We start from the raw sequence: 18,299 nt of genomic DNA on the forward strand, positions 1-18,299 counted from the left end.
AAGAGGTGAAATGTTAAAGTTTATATAAATGATCTCTTGTCTAAAATCAAAACTCTAAATTAAGTAGCATATTCATGATCACAAAAAACTGTTTCTATTTTAGAAAGTATAATATAAAGCTGAACCTTTGTGAGGTGTACTGTTACAACTAGATCAAGTAAGTTCTTCAACTTCATATTAACAATAGAATGTATCAAAATGAAACCGGAAGAGATAAAATATACTTTTAAAATGTACTCTCCTCAAAATTCAAAGGAGTTGTAGAGACTAACAAGGTGAATTTATGGGCTTAGTTTATTCACCTCAAAGTCAAACGATAAGTACTTATCATTCTTTAATGTTCTTAGAACTGCCAAGTATTTTGCCTAGATCAAAAAATCTAAACTCTTGTTTCAACAATTGAGCTTTCTCCTTTCTTCTTTACATCAACTTCAAAGTCTAAAGTAGTAGAGGAACTTGTTCATGCATCTCATAGTCAGTGAAGAATTAGTTAGGTTAGTCTTTTTTCACTAAGAGGAGAAGAAATAATGCATGGTCAATTTGCTATGTGAGTGAAATTTGACAAGAGGCCAAGCTATGCTATCCGATCATTAGAAGCTTGCATGGACTTTAATCATTTCTCCATGGAGACTTTATCATTATTTTCAGCGCATTCAATTCATGTTGTTACAAATCATCCATTGAATCAACCCTGACAATGTTGGGCCACTAAAGGTGACTACTCAAATAGCTTGTGGAACTTAATGAGTTATAAATTTCTTATGCCCCAAGATTTACCAATAGGGAATATGCACTTGGGAATTTGTATAGTCAACGTTGAAGAAGAGGTGATCGTAAATAAGACCTATTATATATAAAGTCTGTATATTGATGGCGTCTCTGGTGTAGGAGTTAGCATTTGGAGTTATTTTAAGGAGTCCAACAAGAATGGTGCTTTTCTACATGATCAAAATGAATTGTCAAATTACTAACAATCAAGTCAAGTATTTGATTTTGTTCGTAGGCTTGAGATTTGTAGGAGTGGGTGTGAAACCCTTGTCAACACATTAAGTCTCGCAAGTTGTAAAAAATTAGAAAAATGCATAATATAAAGCAAGAGAAAAAATAATTGAAAAATATCTATTTAAAAATTAAGATCAGGAGATTTAAATACTTCAAAATTGAGCATATTACAATAGAACATAATCAATTTATTGACCTGTTTTCTAATATTGAAGATCTTAATGAAGAACCCATCATAGAGCTTACTTGCCATAAAATTGAAGTAGCATAAATGATAGTAGTTGACCAACCATCAAGGCTAAGTTGGATGGATCCTTTTATAGAAATCTTAAAATCGGGTACATACTTGATGAGTGTGAAGGATCCTTGATATCTCAAAATCAAAGAGGCTTAGTATCTATTCACTTATGGCCATTTATTCAAAAGCTAGAGACTGCCATCTATTTGAGATATGTAAAGGAATTTGAATTCATCAAGGATCCTTAATGGTTCCTTCACCCAGGCAAGTTTGATAACTACTATGGAGATAGAACTTTGACCATCCTTACTTTTTTGAGTCATCAAAGAATCTGAAATCCTTATTCTCAATATAGTTGGGTGTAATTCACAAAGATTAATTTTGAATTCAACATATTTGCAAGGAACAAGCTAATAAAAGCTGACAATAGTAATTTATTGGAAAATATTATTTATTAATTTGCCTTTATTTTCAATCCAAAAAAAAAAAAAAAGTAGAGAAAATAATCATTTTGTATAGTTTCAATATAAATCAGAATATTTTTTGAAAAATAATCTTTTGAACAAGATATAAAAAGAAGATTTCTAATTTTTTAAATCGATAAAATAATATTAGTTCTCAAAAATCATAATATGCTACAATAAAAGTCATTGTTTTAATTTAAATAGGTTTTAGATTCTTTTTAAACTTAAAATGATTATCATAGCTTTAGCATTAGAAGATATTTATAAACTCAAGTCCGAATTTTTCGTTTGTTGTCTCATCTTGAATGTTGGAATACATTAAACTAGTTCTGTTTATTACTCATTATCGGAGTTAAGAGAAGCTATAAGATCAAAATGAAAAATACAAATAACATAAATATTTGCCACGAGTGGTCTCCATTTGGGGGCGAGAGAAGAGCAAAAGGGAAAACGAAAGCCTGCTCGAGGTCGTGAGTTGCGAGAGAGGAGCAAAGGGGAAAATGAAGTAGGCCGTTTGGGTCGAGGGAAAGCAAACTATTTGGGGGCGGTCTCCATTTGGGCTTGTGCACGCGGAAGAGAAACCCTGCTCGAGGTCGCGAGTAACGAGAGAGGAGCGAAGGAAAAAAGAAGCATGCTCCACTGGTGTAGGAGAAAACGAATGAGAGAAGGGGAAAATGAAGCAGTGACCAAGGAACCGAACAAAAAAAAAAGGGTTTTTGTATAATTATATATATAACTTGATAAGCACAAATGATAAGTGATTTTACCTATAGAGCATTCGGCCCATATATCCATGTGATATGCTCTATTACAATTGTACTACATATCTTCAATCTCTAACTAATTATGTAACAATAGTATGATGGTATATGCTATATATTAAGAGTTACTGTACACAAGCACTTTTCCAAAAAAAAAAAAAAAAATGTACACGAGAGATGACACTGCTGAGATTGGTCCCCATTCTCTCTCTCTCTTTCCCTTTCTCTTTCTATCTAGTAGACTATTTCTCCTCCTATATTTCCTTTTCCATCAAAATCCAATCAATCACTTTGTGTGATGAAGAAGTCTTGGATGTCTTCTAGTCTTTAGATAACATTAGTTAGAGTTTCTAATGCCAATATAAATTCATATTCAAGGAGGCTATTATGTAGGACAGATGTGGACAAGAGCATGCAAGTATCATTCTATTTCAAGTGATGATCAACAACAACATCATTTAAACCCTAATGTGGTATGTCTAAGAAGGCTATTGTCATGATAAGATAATCATGAACATGAAAAACAATCACTTTATATTTAAATGACGAAGATTTATATAATGCATATAATACAATTTTGTAGGAGATATAATAATCCTAGACTAAAATGTGCATCATCTAATCATTTGATGGAGATGTTCAATGCGATTGTAGCCCTTATGTGTAGAACATTTCTTGTGGCAATCATAGTGAAAGGATAATTATGAATGGGAGCAAATATTATCCACCCTTTAAGAATGCATCAAAATCCAAGGTCAAAATGCTAAAAGGTAGTGTCTGTTTGTAGATATTTGCATGATGATCATTTGAAAGATTCATAAGATGTTGGAAACTATTGTTTGATCTATGAATGTTAAATGAGAATTTTCTTCATAGCTTTTAATAATTATTAAAATTTGTCAAATAAATTAAAGGAAGCCTTATTTGTAAATCTTATAATGGATATTTTAGCCCTACGTAAAAAAAATAATTTCATAATTATCATCAACAAATAGAGGCCTTTTATGATCAAATTCAGATTTAAAAAGATTAATCCTACGTGACCATGTTTGTCCAACCAAATTCAAAATGAGCTTGGTTATTAATATGATGATGATGTGGCAACAACCATTGATGCTACCTTAGCTAAAATATGTAAATATACAATGTAGCAATCAATACTCTAAAGAGAACATTAGTGGTAACTTGTTAAAATTTTAATGGGTGAATTTTAGGAAATAATTCTAAAAAAGTACTTCATAAACACACATGACAAAAACATGTGACAATGTCTCACAATTTTTATATTTACAAACTCTTTTGCTTTAAACTCACAAAATTGTTTAAAGATGTTACATAAATCTAATGGATTACACTCACTAATACAAGCTAATGCAGTCAAAGATCATCAAAAAGTTCATGGTGAAAGCAAATCGACTAATCGGACCCTAATCACAACTGATTAACACATAGGTAAAGGGCGACAACTCGCCGGTCGATCCATTCCCATTTGAGCTCAATCTTAACCATTTTTTGTCCATTCTAACTCTAGTTTAATTGATTCACATTCACAAAATCTTTTTATAAACTTGACACATCATTATGAGCATATTTGGCATATTATGTATTGTTCAATTTTTCTAACTAGCACAAATTTGAATTCTTTGCAATTAAATTTGTGCTTGATCACATAGAAAGTTTATAATTCCATCACTAATATACATATACTACATCTAATCCACATAAAACAGCCATTTCTCTACTTTTATTTTGACTATTTGTGAATTTTGTAATTTTTTCACTAAAATAGAAATGTTTTTTTTTTATAAATTTATGCTTAAATTGGGACAATTTCCTTACTATTTTAAAACAACTTTTTACTACAAAATTTTTCAAAAACAGCAAAAAAATAATAACCAAAAAATATTTTCAAACGAAGCCTTGGGACGGCTTTCTAATACTATATATTATGAATACTTATACATCACAATTCACCAATCACGCCTTTCTATTGGACATCAAGATGCTATTCTTCTTAAGTCATTGAGCTATAGGCTCTCAAGAGAGGGCGCCCTTCCTTGTTGGTTTGAGTTCTACGAAGATTGTGCCCTCAGGGTAAGATAAGGGCTCTTTGTTTTCACCATTCAATTCATTCATTCTCAAAATTTCTAAATGCTTCCGACTGCTACGCTTCAATGAATTCCCACAAGATACGATAAGATTCTCACTTAAAGAAGCTCCAACAAATACCGGATTTTGATCTTTATTGGACAGTTATTTTGGAGTTAATCTCATTGCATGCATGAAGGAAGACAAAGATTGAGCGAAAGAGCAAATGAAGGACATCATAGGTAATGAATGATAGAGTCAAAGGCTTCGCTTTGGACGGCTTTCTTATTGCTTCTTAAAATAGCTTTTTAGTTAAAAAAAGTTTAATTTTTTAACTAGAAAACTGGTTTAAGAAGCAGAAAGAAAATTGTCCCAAACGAAATCTAAGAGTAAATGTGCAAATTAGTAAAATAGTGAAATGAAGACTATTAAATCATACACAAAACTGACCATCCATTCAGAAATGTAGCAAAATAAACTTACATAAAGCAAATTTCCAGCAGTCCTGCTATAAATCTAAGTCACTATCCAAACAGAGAAGATAAGCTACCAATCCCAACACAGGAATGTATCTTAAAACACTCACTAACTCTCTATCACTTATCTTCACATTTTGAAGGTTGTCACCAATCAACCATGGCTGGAATATGGCATAGAGGAAGATATCCCATATAAAAGCATAAGCAAGCCGTTCTGTTTGGATGTAGAGCTCCAGAAACTGCCATCGACTGGCAAAATCGCCGAAACCACTATCGGCACGGCCGAAGAGAGCCCAAATCACAGAAACAAAGCACACAATGCCTCCAATTAAGCCCACAGGTCCTGCACCATTCGCGATTAACAAGCCTAGTTGTGATTGCTTTGGAGGTGGTTGATCTGCAACGCTGCTCATGTTGTTGAGTCGGATAGCCATGTAAGGTATTAGAAAAGCTGTAAGACATTACAGGAAGAAACGAAACCATTAGTGAAGGAGTATTAAAGAATGATGATGCGAAGGAGAATTTTGAATTGTTGGAAGGGAAGAGCAGACTGTTTGTGAGAAACATCTGAAATCCCCATAAGAGGTCAAGAGATCCTTTAAATCTTCCTCGACGACAGTCGGTGAAGAGAAGCGGAGCGAAGAGGAAAGTCCATCCAATTACAAAATTAAACAGGCCTTCAGCCACCTAGCTAATGTAATAGTAGAGGAATAGCTGATTTAGATGAAGGAAAAGGATGAAAATTAAATTGTAAATATTACTAATTCCCTTACAGGGTGAAGCACTGGTGCTTGAATCACATGAAGGCCAACTACTCTGCCAAGAAATGCAGCAAATGCATCAGCAAAGAGCTATAATTAATAGTAATCTAAAGGATGATAAAAGAAGATTCTGAAATATGAAAGCACTTAAGAGAAACATCAAAAGATATATATTCCATTGCTTCTAAATAGTCCATTAACTTACCCAAATTTGCTAAGGGCAAAACAAAGAAGAAATTCAGTGACAGACCCACAAGATCATTGACTGTATTTGAATTAATAGCCCACACGGGATAACCCTGAAAACCAAGTATCAGAGTCAGAATTAGTAAAACCTTTAAATTTAGATTTCATTTGGGAAAGGTTGCAGCTTTCTAAAACAATTTTCTAGTAAAAAAAAAATTTATTCAAAAAAAAAAAATATACTAAAAAGATGTTTTAAAAAACAGTAAAAAAACTATCCCAAACAAAATCTTACTGACCTGAAAATGCAATACTAGGGTATATTGTAAATGAAAATAATGATATTATCCACACATTCACGTAAAACCGCCCTGCAAAAGCAAATATGTTGTATAGCTACCGAAGAAAGTATATGTACATGAACTGAGATTTTGCTACAAGAAAATCGTAGCTTTTTGCCAACAATTGTTAAATTGAGCAAAAATATTTGAATTTCCTTCATTCAGCATTGGAGCTGACATGTACCAGCTTGACTAATCATTCATTGAAATATTATCTACTTTGTCCTCACAAATTACATCTTTATTCTGTTCATGTAACTTCCCAATGAGGCCACATATCCTAGTTGTGCTCCTTTACATTAGAGTTCCTTGATGTTACTCGAGCTACTATACAAAAATTCACCTAAACTTTCAAGAATTTGACTTCATTGCATTTAAGAGAAATTAAATCTCCCCAAGTTAAGGTAGTGATGCTCTTATAGATGGCGTTATTAAATAACCAATAAACATTACCTAGCATATAAAGTTATAGAGGTTAAATGATGTGAAACAATAAAGGAATTGCGTGCGGAAATTAAAATGAAGATTAATTAGAGTGTTGCCAATACAAATTTATCACCAAAAAAAAAAAGGAAGGATTAAAAGTATTATAGGTAATCAACTTGCTTAGGCGAGGAGTTGCTTTGAGATAACCAAACAATTCATAACCTTCAAAGATAAAAGAAATACTTAAATGCTTATAACAAAAATCCCACGATTAATAATAAGAAAATTCACCTTGAGTACCCTCTCACTCGTTCACTCTTTGGCTTTTAGCGGAGAAGAAAGAACCACACGAAGATGGAGAGCACCACTACGGAAAAGGAGACGAAGGACTTCGTTACTGGAGAGGTAGCCGCCGGTGGAAGTGGTGGTGGATGGCGCCCGGTGATTGTCCAAACATAGTCTTGAAACTGTCGGTCGATGACGCGCACAAGTGATGGAAGAATTCGCTCCAAGTATTCGCCAACTGTGTCTTCGTGCTCAAACCCCGCGTCAAAGAACGGGGATCGGAGGATGTTGAGGCTACCGTCGGCGTTGAACACAAGCCCCCACTCAAATTCGGGATCCGCCATTCAACATTGAGGGGATGGCAAGAAGAAAAGAGGGGAAGAGTTGGGCCGTGAGCTATGGAGAGGTGAGTAGAGGGAGATCTAGCTAGGAGGAAATCTGAATTTGAATTTCAGATTTTTAGAATTGGAGGGAGAGATTATTTTGCCATTACTTCTCCCTAAATTGGGTTAGAGAGAGGGGCGGCTATTAGGGGGGGAGTTATGAGGGTAATTAGTGGGTGCTTAGGTGGCAAGTAGAGAGAGAATATGTGAGATGGGTGGCCGGCCAAGCAAGGGAGGGAGAGAAGGAATTTGATTAATTAGTGAGGCCCATGGGACTAAATTAAAACCCGATTTAAATTTCAGGCTTTTAATCAATTAGGGAGATTTGAAATTTGGATTCAAAACTGATGAGATTTCATTTAAAACTCTTCCTAAATGTAAGGCGTTATTTTAGGAAAGAATTAATGATGGAATTAACGCATGAAATTCAAATTTCAAAGGGGATGGGGCGGCGGGATTTCCAGGGAAGAGGAGGACTGGGCTAAGGGGGTGGTGGCTAGCTGGTACTGGCAGCTGGCACAGCCAGCGGCAGTGGAATGGGGGAGGGGTTGAGGCGGTGGGATTTCTATGGGGAAATGGCTGGTTTGGCTGCAGGGATGGGGAAGAAACGGGCCAAAGAGCAAGGGGAAGGGGGCGGGTGTAAGGGAAAGGTGCTGGGAGAATAAGAAAACAGCAATAATACAAGTAAACCAAGAGCTCACCGTCGTGGGCTGTTGGGTATTTCGGGTGGAGCCTCTCCTAGGTCTCCTCTCTTTCTCTCAAGCTCTCAAGCAAGAAGACAAAGGGAAAATTTCAGAAAATTTTATTAATTCAACATTAAGCTCATACAATAGGAGGAGACCTCTTTATAAAGGCCTCAAAACATGAAAATAAAATGACTCACATGCCCACCAGGCTACAACAAACACTAAGCCTTCATAAGGGCAACATAGTCACTAATGCTTGAAATAAAAGATACATAGAAAATAACATAGAAAAATAACATAAGATGACATGGCAACATCAGAAATATAAACTCCCAATCGTAGCCGTCGATCTACGATTCCTTCGCCGGTAAACCTGCCTAAAATGTCTGTCGATGACCTCATCATTAAAAACCCATTATTACTTGGACCGAGTTAATCAAATTACATAACTATAATGAACTGAGTTAAACCCATTGCCATTCATTAACCAAATCGCTTATAGAAACATTCAGCAAGTCACCTTTTAGCTCAACAAGAAACTCGACATTTATTATTTAAAGTCACAAGAGTAAAGTTCTATTCAGCAATAATCACACTGATTGAAGTCATAAAAGGTCATTCACCCAATGAAAAACTAATAAAATGAACTCTCCCAAAGCATACCAAAGCTACTCGCAACTTGAAGTGAAGTTGTCGACAATTTCGTTAGAAGCTTCATTTGCAAAGAACTCATCCCTTACTTTGACATTCACCATGGATTCTCTATGTAATTTGCTGTTAAGCTTTGATGATTCAAATCAATAAATAAGGAGTCAGATGATAGGTTTATGATACAAGTTATATCTCCACATAAATTTGCATTTTCTAACAACTTAATGAAACCCTAGAGCTTCTCTTTCTAGGCTCTCTTTCTTTCTTCTTTTTCAATTTAGCTATCTATGTTGGTTAATAAAGTTATGATGTCATTTATGGATAAATTTGAATCCAACATGCTCTACGATGAGTATGAATGATATCTAGAAAAAGAAATGAAGTAATGAATCACTTGGATGAAAAGAAAAAAAATATATGCAAGAGGAGCAACAAAATAATTGATTATGAGCAACCGGATCAAATGGAAGATCATTTGAGACAAATGTATGCAAGAGGAGCAACAAGATAATTTCTTATGAGCAACTAGATCAAATGGAAGATCATTTGAGAAAAATGAACCAAAGATCTCAAAACATTTTTGATAAAATATCTCTCCTATTTGACCTCTCCAAGAAAACAACACTATCAACTCATATCACCATCAGTTTCATATTCCTTCACCAACTTCTGTTGAAGGATCTTCATCTCATCGAATAGAAAATGAAGCATAACCTTTGCATCCCCATCAACCCAATAAAGTCTTTACCTATAACATATGTCGAATCTACGTACAGTTGTATCTATTCTGACTCGACATGATAAAAGTAACTCGTTAAATCTCTATGATTGAACCATTTTGCATGTGTTTGGGAATGTTTTATATGCATATGTGTCTGAATCTGTCCTAAAGTAGGTCCTGGAGGTCTGTGTGCTCGATTTTAAAATATTAAAATTTTCTTCATAGGGCATTGCAGCGTCGCGGCGTTGAGCTCTCTGTTTTAGCCAAAATAGATTGTGCGTTGCGATGCTAGTGGCGGCACTGCAACGCTGTGCTCCAATAAGGGGAGTGCTGCGGTGCACAGGTTTGGGCGCCACAACATCAGGCATAAAGTTTATATTTAAAATATCATTTTCCATTATTCCAAACCCATTTCTCATTTGGGTAGATGACTAGAGAGAGGATATTTCTAGAGAGAGAAAATTAGGGTTTGGGCAACTCCGGTCCACTTGCTACTGCCGACAACCCAGTTCTGAAAGTTGTCCGACTCAAGGTATGTTATATTTTGTTTCTCTCAGTTTTTAAAATTATGAGAATTTTGAGATTTTCTAGATTTAAATTATAATTCCAATAGAACAGATGAGAATAACTTTTTACCGCTAAAACTTTTACCTTGTAATTTTATGTATGTTATAGAGAATATTATTCAAAATATTTAAATATTTTTCTAAAAAAAATTTCACCAGATAGTTTGAAAAGTACATTATTTTATTTATTTATAAAATAATTCTAGTCCCAAAAAATAATATTGCAGTACAATTAAAGCTTCAAAATAATATTTTGAACAATCCCATGTAATCTTTTGAAATGTTGCTTTTCTACTCATTTGTTGAAATTGTAATCTATTGATATAGCACACTGTGAATTTCTACAAGCTATTTATTTATATTTCATGTATTGCAATGCAATGATATATATGCTTATCTGCTTGAATATGTGATTATGAGGAGATATGATATATGGGAAAAGCTCTATTCTGGTGTTAAATGCACATCCGTTCTGATGCTAAATACACAGGGAGTTATAAGGGCCAAAATATTTAAATATATGATATGTGTTGAGCATTGGGAGTCATAAGAGCCTGATATGCTAACATGTGAGTCAGGCATGTTTCTAATGGAAGGTATAAGGGCCTGAGAAAAATCTATCTTTTTTGCTCTGACATATGAAGTGCATTTTTATTTACTTTTAGTGCACAATATATTTTATTTCAGATATTTGCAATCAATATTATGCTTAGTCAATACATTTTTTATGAACTGCTTTTATATTCAGTTAAATACATAATAAATAAATTGTTTGAAAATTTAGATAGATGGGCGTGACCTATTGAACTATATTGGCTCAAACCCATTTTGCTTTTTTATTTCGGGTCAGGGGAAAGGGAAAGAGCCAGTTGAGTAGATAAACATTCATAATTTGATTTAGGCATTTCCCCAATTTTTATATAGTCATGGCTATTTGTTTTCTTTATCTGTTTTGGATCATATACTTATTGTAAACATTGTAAATACATTTTGATGAAATTAAAAGAAATTTGTGGATGAGTTTATTTTATTCTGTTTAGGGAGGTAAATTAGAAGCTCCGTTGTTTGTATAAAATAATAGAAGAATTCTGATTAGTCCCCTAGAACTTAGATCTTGGGCTTGATCTGCCCGAATTCAATATGGTATGACATGTTTGTCTATGGGTCTGATAGGAAATAGTGGTGGAAACAAAAAATAATTGTTGAAATCACAATTTCAGCAATCTCACCAAGCAGGTTTTGAGGAAGTAATGGAGGAAAATAAGAAAAACACTCTTGATCGAATAGTAGATGAAAGAAAATAGCAAGATAAAATTGATCTTTAAATCGAGCAGATGATCTATCTCTCCCAAATCCCTAGATGCCGCTAGAGCCTAAGAACATCAAATAACTATAAAAACTAAAAAACTCTAGATAACCCTAGCCCTAATCCAAATCTACTACATAAAGCACACAAATTAAACTCGTAAAAGACTAAACAACCATTCAAAATTCCATCCTAATCCTCCCCTGTCTCTCTCTACTTAAGCCGTGGGCCCCACCTAGGTGGAAACAACAGGCTTTTGCCTGCAGTATACAAGGGGTTGGCCCTTGTTTTGGGCAGGCTGGACCAGTCCCTCCTGGATCGATCTATCAGGGTCATATAGGGTGGGGTTGTGACGGTCCCTTTTTGGTATCAGAATAGTGGTTTTGAGGGAAACATATTGTAAAATGGAGTTATAGGAATTAATCTATAGTCGAGTGAGGTAGTCCTGGATAATGCATATGCATTCATTTCTACTTACTTTCATGTGCATGATTGTTTAATTGTGTGCCCCCTATGATTTTCTGATGGATCCCATATATGTCTAATAAACAAAGTGCTAGTCAAACAACACAAGTGCAGAGTACCACTCCATTGTCAATTTTGATTCTATTTCATAGTTTGCCAGTCTGGTTGCTCAACTGATGGGTGAGGCTCAGAGCAGGATTTCCTTTGTTAGATTTGATGATGTTAACATATACTTATAGAAATTCCTCAATTGAAGCCTCTTAGATTTGAATGCGCTATTGAGCCTAAAGTAGCAAAAGACTGGTTGATAAGACTGGAGAAGATTTTTGATAGGATGAAGTATCCTTCTGAGAGGAATGTACTGTTAGTTATTTTTCTGCTAGATGGTAAAGCTAAACGCATGTGGCTGAGCCAGTATAAAGAGAAATTTCAGGGGAGGTTGAAATCCCTGATCAGTTGGGATAAATTTACTAATGTTTTTTTTACCATGGTTTGTACCTTTGTCTATATGGCAGCAGATGCCGCTTTTCTAAGGTTGTTTCAAGGGAATAGGACAATCATGCAATATGAAACAAAGTTTACTGCTCTTGTTAGATATGCTTCGTAGTTGATTAATACTACTGCGGAGAGGAGCTGTAGATTTCTAAGGGCTCCATGATAGCCTAAGGCAGCCATTAGTTCTATTTCATATTACTGATTTTTTCAGAATTGGTGAAAAGAGTCTATTTGATAGAGAATAATTTGTTGGCTACTCGCCAGCGATGAGCTGCTAGTAGGAAGAGATTTGGTGGCAAGAATTCAGGTAGTAGCGAATTTTTTGGGAAGAGGAGAAGGTTTGGACCTACAGATTCCAGGAGAGTTGGTCAATCTGGAATAGTCCTAGGTGGTGGCGGTATGGTCAGTTTCGATAGTTCTATTAGTGAGACACTTATGTGATAGAGTTGTGGTAGGAGGCATTTTGGTTAGTTCTAGAGGCTAACGGGGTAGTGTTTTCAATGTGGTCAGCTTAGACACATGGTAGCTGAGTGCCTGCAGATATTACAAGATCAACATTCTGAGTCCAAGTTTGAGATTTTTTTAAATCAATTGGGAGGTCGGGACAATTCTTCCTGGTGTGTTTGCTGAGGGATCATCCAACCTAGGTTGTGCTTTGGTTCTGTGGTAGGCTCTGTAGTAGGGAGGTCATCTTGAAGTAGACATAGAGAGTTCGGTAGTCCTGTTACTCCGGCTCCAGTTCAGACACGTGTATATAACTTGGCTCAGCATAATATTAGAGATGCTTCGGATGTGGTTACAAGTACAGTCTATGTTTATGATATGCTTTGTCGTATTTTATTTGATTCTGAATCCAGGCAGTCGTTTATTTTTGAGATGTATTTTGATTTACTGCACTTTCATTCTATGTTATTTCCTTTTTCGTTGTCTGTTGTTTTACCGAATTGGAATGGTATGTTTATTAGTAAAGCTTATTTTGTGATATTAAGTGAAAATCTAGTTTGATTTTATTATATATATCTGAATATGATATTATTCTAGGTGGTTGAGTCATATGAGACTCGAGTTAACTGTTTTAAAAAGAGAGTTACATTATTTTTGGATAGCGAGAGCTATTTATTTCAGGGAGTTAAAGCGTTATGTCATGTCTAATCACTGCTGTTTGGGTGGATAACTTATGGAGAAAAGGTTGTAGTGTATTTCTAGCAATAGTTTGGGATTGGAGCTTAAACTCTGAATCTTTGCCTGATGTCCTAGTAGTACAGGAGTTTCGTGATGTCTTCCCAAAGGAGTAAGTGAGTTTGCCACCTAAACGAGAGATTGAGTTTTGTATTGATATATTTTTGGGTTCTACATCAATATCCAAGGTTCCATATAGGATAACACTTAGGAAGCTTCAGAAGTTGAAGGTACAGCTTCAAGAGCTAGCTGAAAAAGGTTTTGTCCGTCCAAATGTGTCTCCATGAGGAGCACATATTTTGTTTGTGAAGAATAATGACAGTACGATTCACATGTGTACCGATTACAGGGAACTAAACAATGTCATAATTGAGAACAAAAATATCATCTGCCTAGGACTAATGATTTATTTGACTAGCTTATAAGATCTTATGTGTTTTCCAATATCGATCTGAGATATGGATACTATCAGGTGAAGGTGAGACTGATAGATGTGATGAAGACAACTTTCAGTACTTGATAGAGGCATTATGAGTTCTTAGTCATGCCTTTTGGATAACTAATACGCATGCAATTTTCATGGATATGATAAACAAGATATTCAGAGAATATCTGATCAATTTGTTATTGTCTTTATAGAGAATATTCTGATTTACTCAGCTTCTGAGAAGGAACATTTGGTGAAACATACTCAAAAGTTGGTGGTTTTTATCTGAACGTCTAATTGTAAAGAGATTTTTCGGAGGTTGAAAGATTATTTGGTATGTGCTCCGACTCTGACTATTCTATCAGGTACGGAGGGATTTCAGATTTTCGGTGGTGCTTCAATGAAGGGATTATGATGTATTTTGATGCAGGATAGAAAGATTATAGCATATGCTTCCAGACAATTAAAATCCTATGCGAGGAACTATTAGACATATGATTTAGAATTTGCTTCTATTATGTTTGCATTAAAGATCTGGAGGCACTACTTGTTTAGAGTCAAGCATGAGATATACACTGATCATCATAGTCTGAAGTATATTTTCACTCAAACTGATTTAAATCTTGTTGAAACTCGTTCACTAAGAATTAGGTTGTTAAACCTAAGCTTATGTCCCACGGCTAACCAAGAGGGGGGGGGGGTGAATTGGTAATTAAAAAAAAAATTTACCCTCTTAAAATTTGGAACTTATGGAGAAAAGGTTGTTAAACCTAAGCTTATGTCCCACGGCTAACCAAGAGGGGGGGTGAATTGGTAATTAAAAAAAAAAATTTACCCTCTTAAAATTTGGAAATAAAAACTAACTTTAGTGAGTTTTATAGAAATAGGTTTTTCAACCACAAGTTGTAAACGTTAAAATAAAAACAGCGGAAAAATAAAGAAAACCAAATTTATAAGAACAACAAACAGCGGAAAAATAAAGAACACCAAATTTATACATTTCTTCAAAAAGAGATAAATAGAAAATTTGTACATTTATATTCTGTATTGACTATAGGCACTATTCCAATTTATTGTGATAACACTAGTGTTATTTGCATTTCTAAAAATCCTATTCAACATTCAAGAATCAAACACATAGACATAAGACATCATTTCATAAGGGATCATGTATCCAAAGGAGAAATTGAACTCAATCATGTTTCTACTGAAAATCAACTTGTAGAAATTTTTACAAAACCTTTAGCTTTTTATACTTTCAGTGCATTAAGAACAAGGCTTGGTGTGATTGATTTGAATGCTTAAATAAAAATATTTTTGCAACATTGATGTTTATTTTCTAGTTAAATGTTTTTGTGTTCTTTATGAGTTTTTGATTTTATTTGTGTGATTTTTTCTTTTTGAGTTTGTATTTTTTTCTTGTTTTATGTTTTTAGTGTGTTTTGTGTCTTTGTTTTGATTGATTGCAAAAAAAATTAGAAATTTTTTTTAGTGACAATCGTCCGGGACGAAATTTTTTCGTACGGGACGATGTATGTAATGTGACAAATTATCGGATTTTAAACCGTTTGAGTACAATTTTCAGTGTTTTATTGTCATTTCGTCTGTACGATCGTCACGATCGTCCGGGACGAAATGTTTTTCATAGCAACTCTCTTAACAAATCTGAGACAGAAGAGGTGACTTGGTTGATTAAAAATTATGATATGACTATTCAGTATTTGCTAGGTAAAGCGAATATGGAGGTAGATGTCCTGAGTATGAAATTTTCTAGGATATCTAGTCTTTTGCTTAGCTTTGATAAACATTTAATTCAGGATATGAAAAAACTACAATCAGAAGTGATTGTTCTGGTTGACTGGGATTCTAATTTTTTGACATAGATGATTATTCAACTATTTATGCAAGAAATGATTCAAGAAACTCAAAAGTTAGATATAGAGTATCCAAAATTTACTGATCAAATCAAATCTAGTAAGAAATCTAAACTACAATTATCTAATTCTTGAGTTATTCTTTGCAAGAACAGGATATGAGTTCCTAGTTCTGGATATCTAAGAACAAAAATTATGTACGAAATGCAATATTAAGGTTATACTATTCATCCAGAAAGCAGTAAAATATATAATGATTTAAAAGGTATGATTTGGTATCCTGGATTAAAGAAGAACGCAATATATTTTATTTCAAAATATGAGGCTTATCAATTGATGAAAGCAAAGCATCAACAACTGAGAGTTTATTTTTGCAACTATTGTTGATTTCAGAATGGAAATGAGAGAAAATGATGATGGACTTTGCTATGGGATATCCCAAATTGAGGTAATGGCACGATGCTATCTGGGTTGTAGTAGATCGTCTGATGAAGTCTACACATTTCATTCTGATTCGACAATATGATTTAATAGATATATTGGCATGGGTTTATGTGCAAGTGATCATCTGACTATGTGGAATATCTAAAATGATAGCTTCTAATTGAGATGTCAGGTTTACTTTCAAACTTTGGAAAGGTATTCAACCAGGTTTGAATACGAAACTACATTTTAGTACAACCTTTCATCTGTAGACTGATGGACAATATGTGAGGGCTATTTAGGTGTTAGAAGGCCTTCTAAGGTTATGTGATCTGGAGATCAAGTACCTTTGATTGAATTTTTCTATAATAACAGTTTTTAGTCAAGTATATTTATTGCCCAATATGAAATTTTGTATGGCAAGAAGTGCAGAAAACCTATGTCATAGAAAGAGGTGGGTGAGAGGAGTCTGATTGGGATAACAATAGTCGATGATGCTACTGAAAAGATCTGTTTGATCAAAAATAGATTAAAAGCTGTGCAGGACAAATAGAAGCGGTATTATAATATTAAACATCGAACTGCAAAATTTTTGGTTGATGATTTTGTATATGTGAAAATTAGACAAATGAAGGACATCAGTAGGTTTGGAAAGTAAGGAAAGTCAAGTCCAATGTATGTTGAACATTTTGAAATACCAAAAAAAAAATGAAAAATCTCTTTACATGTTATAGTTTTCAGAGAAGAAAACTGATATGCACAATGTGTTCCATGTGTCTTATCTAAGAAAGTGGGTATCTAATTCTGGAAATCAAACATCAGCCGATGAAGTTGAAATTCGTCCAAATTTGAGTTAGAGAGAAGAACCAAAAAGGATTCTGGCGTACAACATTTGAAGGTTTGATGTTTTATGGATGTATGATAAAATGAGATAAATTCAAAGAAATTTTTTGTGCCCAAAATTATGCTTACATTTTAAAAACTCTGGGTATTTTATAAAAGGTGGACATAGAGGGCATAAAAGGGAGAGACAAAGTTTGATCGATATTTTCTCCTTTTCCTTAAGGAAGAGATATATTATATCATTTTTAGCTTAAGCTCTATAACACAGAGCCCTCACTTCTATTATTCTTGTACATCTGACATAACAAAGATTTTATCTAAATCCACATTCTCTCCCCCTTTCTCTTGTATTCTGATTTCATCATATTCACCTTCAACCTCTTAGTCCACCGGTGGCCCTAAGCAAGGCCCGGTATCGTTCATCATTCATTGGACAATCCTTAAATCGAAAGATCTAATTTTGACACCAAACCCGAAAATAAAAATAAAAAAACAAGAGAAATGAAGAAACTCATATAAACATCAAGAACATCATAGTTCGAAAGCGAAAAAAGAGAGGCACTTACTGGCGCGTACGGAAGGAGGAATAGCCAGAGGATGTAAGCAGTCTCTGCGGCCCAGAGCGAGGATTGCAGGGCTATCCTCGCCAGCTGGTTTTCCTTCGGGTTACCTGCGGCGCCACCATTACCACGCTTCTGAGCTCCAAGTACAAATCCGCAACTACGAGTCGGCAAGCGAAAGCGCCGGAAGATACCCGGGAAGCGCTGGGAGGTGGATGAGACGATGACGCTTTTACGATTGAAAACAACTGCCTGCCTACCACGGTTGCTGTGCAGAGGAGGAGCCGACCATTGGGCATGAACGAGCACAGCTGAAGCCATTCTGGCTCGCGGTCTCTCTCTCTCTCTCTTTCTCTCTGGAACTTTTATTAGTTCCGGTGTAAGAACCTAGAGGAGAACAATTATTACCTCCTCCGACCGGGTCCGGACCGAGTCCAAATCGCTCCAAAAAAATAAGAAATACCGAGCAATACCAAACAATAACAAGGAATATCATCACGTGAAGACTCAATACCGAGTTATACCGAGCTATACCGAGCAATGCCGAGTTATACAAAAGTTGTACCGAGTTTTTCCTAGAAAAAACTCGGTACAACTCGGTATTGCTCGGTATAGCTCGGTATAACTCGATATTGATCTTCACAGAGCGGTATTCCTCGTTATTATCAAATAATACCTAGCAATACCGAGCA

At 34.8% G+C, this 18,299-nt stretch overlaps 1 protein-coding gene across 1 annotated transcript; it reads right to left on the reverse strand.

Moving 5' to 3' along the window:
* Positions 1-5,012: 5,012 nt before the first annotated feature.
* On the reverse strand, positions 5,013-17,976 carry LOC110095076. Its single transcript, XM_020820455.2, has 5 exons — positions 17,614-17,976; positions 5,999-6,092; positions 5,806-5,843; positions 5,584-5,719; positions 5,013-5,483 (listed from the first exon to the last, which is right to left on the reverse strand). Exons 1-5 carry the CDS (start codon positions 17,926-17,928, stop codon positions 5,062-5,064), a joined length of 1,005 nt encoding a protein of 334 aa, XP_020676114.1. The 5' UTR covers positions 17,929-17,976; the 3' UTR covers positions 5,013-5,061.
* Between the last annotated feature and the right edge of the window lie 323 nt (positions 17,977-18,299).

The sequence above is a fragment of the Dendrobium catenatum genome, unplaced genomic scaffold, assembly GCF_001605985.2.
Source record: "Dendrobium catenatum unplaced genomic scaffold, ASM160598v2 fragScaff_scaffold_54, whole genome shotgun sequence".
NCBI classification, from domain to species: Eukaryota; Viridiplantae; Streptophyta; class Magnoliopsida; order Asparagales; family Orchidaceae; genus Dendrobium; species Dendrobium catenatum.